Source organism: Porites lutea, chromosome 14, assembly GCF_958299795.1.
Source record: "Porites lutea chromosome 14, jaPorLute2.1, whole genome shotgun sequence".
NCBI classification, from domain to species: domain Eukaryota; kingdom Metazoa; phylum Cnidaria; class Anthozoa; order Scleractinia; family Poritidae; genus Porites; species Porites lutea.
The window spans coordinates 21,393,994-21,396,493 of record NC_133214.1 but is presented as its reverse complement, the minus strand read 5'-3'; the positions used below and the strand labels follow the sequence as shown (position 1 = coordinate 21,396,493).

Here is a 2,500-nt window from a genome sequence, read left to right as displayed (position 1 = left end):
ATGTGAAAATGCAGGCTAGTATGTTATTATTATGCAGACATGAACGGTTACGTGTACTCTATAGGCCTTCACTATTAATTCCACCATGTAACTTGTTAATTTACGGCAACAAAAACCTTATCACGGTCTTGAGGATTGGGGTTTTAGGAAGTTTGCCTTTGTCAACGTCATCTTTATTGTCACTACCATCGTCGTCAACATCATCATCATCATTCTACGGTGGCCCAGAAGGGTCACACATGCAAGTTAAAAATGTTGCTGCAAACTAAAAATTCTACCTGCAAATTAAAAATGTTGCTGCAAATTAAAAATAGGACATGCAAATTAAAAATTGTACATGCAAACTAAAAATTGTGCTGCAAATTGAAAATAGAAAACATATCGATGCAAATTAAAAATGAAAAGTCCTGCGCGCGCAGTTTGAGAAATGAGGACCTGGTCCGAGCCGTGCAACCTGGCCTTACAATCATCGGCCCTTTCATGTTTCATTTTTGTAATATTTTTAGTTTGCATGTACAATTTTTAATTTGCATGTCCTATTTTTAATTTGCAGCAACATTTTTAATTTGCGGGTAAAATTTTTAGTTTGCAGCAAAATTTTTTTAATTTGCAGGTACAATTTTTAGTTTGCAGCAACATTTTTAATTTGCATGTGTGACCCTTCTGGGCCACAGTATCATTGCCATCTTCATCATCACCATGATCATTATCATCACAGTCAGTGCCATCATCATCATTATTATAATCATCATTATCATCGCAGCCATCTTATTCCTCTTCGTCTTCATCATCATTGTTGTCCTTGTCATAATTATCCATCATCGCCATTCCTATCATCATCACCATCATCATTTTCATTATAATTTTTGTTGATCGCCATCATTATAATTATATATAGTTCTAAGAAGAAGCTAACCAAGAATAATAGTAACTCAAGATGACAAATAAATTATTTGTCATCTTGAGTTGTTGTTATTCTTGGTTAGCTTGTTCTTAGAAATATGTATAATCATGTTGCACAAACCATAACTTTGTGTTTTTCCTGCTGGTACAGGTTTTTCCTTACCCAAACTATACAACAAATTTTGCGATGAATATGGTATCCCTGTTTATGCCACTGCTGGTTATGTTGGGCCTCATGTATTCAGCTATGACAATTATCAAGGTAATACAGTTACAATGGAATCGTTTTCTTATCATAATTATTGTTTTGTGCTGAAACATTTTTAATTCCCTTTTTAGTTCTCAGAATAACAATTTTTGCTTGGGCAAGGTGTATTTCTTAGTATGAATCAAAACAAAGTTACAACGTCTCATGAAAAATTTTCGGGCTTCTTAATATCACGGCCTCCTAATCTATTATGTGTACATGTATTTGGTATCAGTATATTGTGGAGATGTCTCTTTCTAGTATAACATAGTTTTGGCTTGTATTCTGTGGAAACAGGTGATGAACGTTTTTCTGACAAGTGTAGTTGGGTTTGCCATAAAAAAGAATTTTTGAAGATTTTTTTGCTTTTTAAAACTATAAAAGCTGTACTGTTTAGTTCATTTGAAAAATTTTAGCTACAGTTGTATTTAAAATTGGAGGTTGGTTACAGGTTTTGACTAAACTTTCTGTTATATGTATGACTTACATTAATTTTACTATTGTATGGATTAATTTTGCTAGGAGCTGGTTCTTGAGAAACAGAGCCGTTTAAAGGAATCAATGAAGATGATGGGACTGCCAAACTGGGTTCACTGGACAGCATGGTTCACTAAAAACTTGCTGTTCCTTCTCATCTCTGTTGTTATATTTGTCATTGTACTCAAGGTAAATTAGATTAATGGAGGAGATTGCATCTCCTGCATCTCTCAGTACAGTAAACGTTGTTTTTGTAACTATGTTCTATTTCTTGTCTTGTAATATCTATTTTTGATAGTGCAGTGTTCTCCTAACAAATGAACTTTGATCTTTTATTAAAGTCTCTTAACTTATTTTTAAAGGAAATGTAAGGAGATCAGTGTAGAGAATTTGTACGTGGATATTGGGGCAAACAAATTTAGCCACTGTAATCTGCAGATCGGAGATAATTCGCCTTGTGAAGGATCGACCATCACATGTCAGTATTTTTACGTACTTTTGAAAGCTTTCCTTACTTGAGTTTTGTTTTGATTCTTTCTGTAGGTCCTGGTGTTTAAATATTCAGACGTGACTGTGTTATTCGTTCTCTTTCTCCTTTACATCTTTGCCAGCATCTTATTTTGCTTCTGTGTCAGGTAAAGAATTATTTTTCCTTAATTTTCTTATTGCGACTTGTTTTGTGCCTATTCCAACACTTAATTGACTTAATCCACGCTGCCAGAGCGCACCGGAGAGCTTGCTTGTAGCCTAGCAAAGCAACAACTCTGCAACTCGTGGCTAAATTTCAGAAATTGAACAAGGTGCAAAAATACGGCCAAATTCAGCCATCGCTGTCGTGGTCCTTGATGCTCCTTACAGACAGCTGGGCCTGTT

The 2,500-nt window shown here is 34.9% G+C and overlaps 1 protein-coding gene across 1 annotated transcript in view; it reads left to right on the top strand.

The window, feature by feature from the left end:
- Positions 1 to 2,500, top strand: part of LOC140924056 (phospholipid-transporting ATPase ABCA3-like) — a 46,126-nt gene that overhangs the window by 1,652 nt on the left and 41,974 nt on the right. Inside the window, exons 4-7 of the mRNA XM_073374056.1 lie at positions 1 to 14; positions 1,055 to 1,165; positions 1,673 to 1,816; positions 2,171 to 2,262. The exon at positions 1 to 14 is cut by the window's left edge and continues 144 nt beyond it. Coding sequence (XP_073230157.1) covers positions 1 to 14; positions 1,055 to 1,165; positions 1,673 to 1,816; positions 2,171 to 2,262 — 361 coding nt within the window. The remainder of the gene's footprint in view (positions 15 to 1,054; positions 1,166 to 1,672; positions 1,817 to 2,170; positions 2,263 to 2,500) is intronic.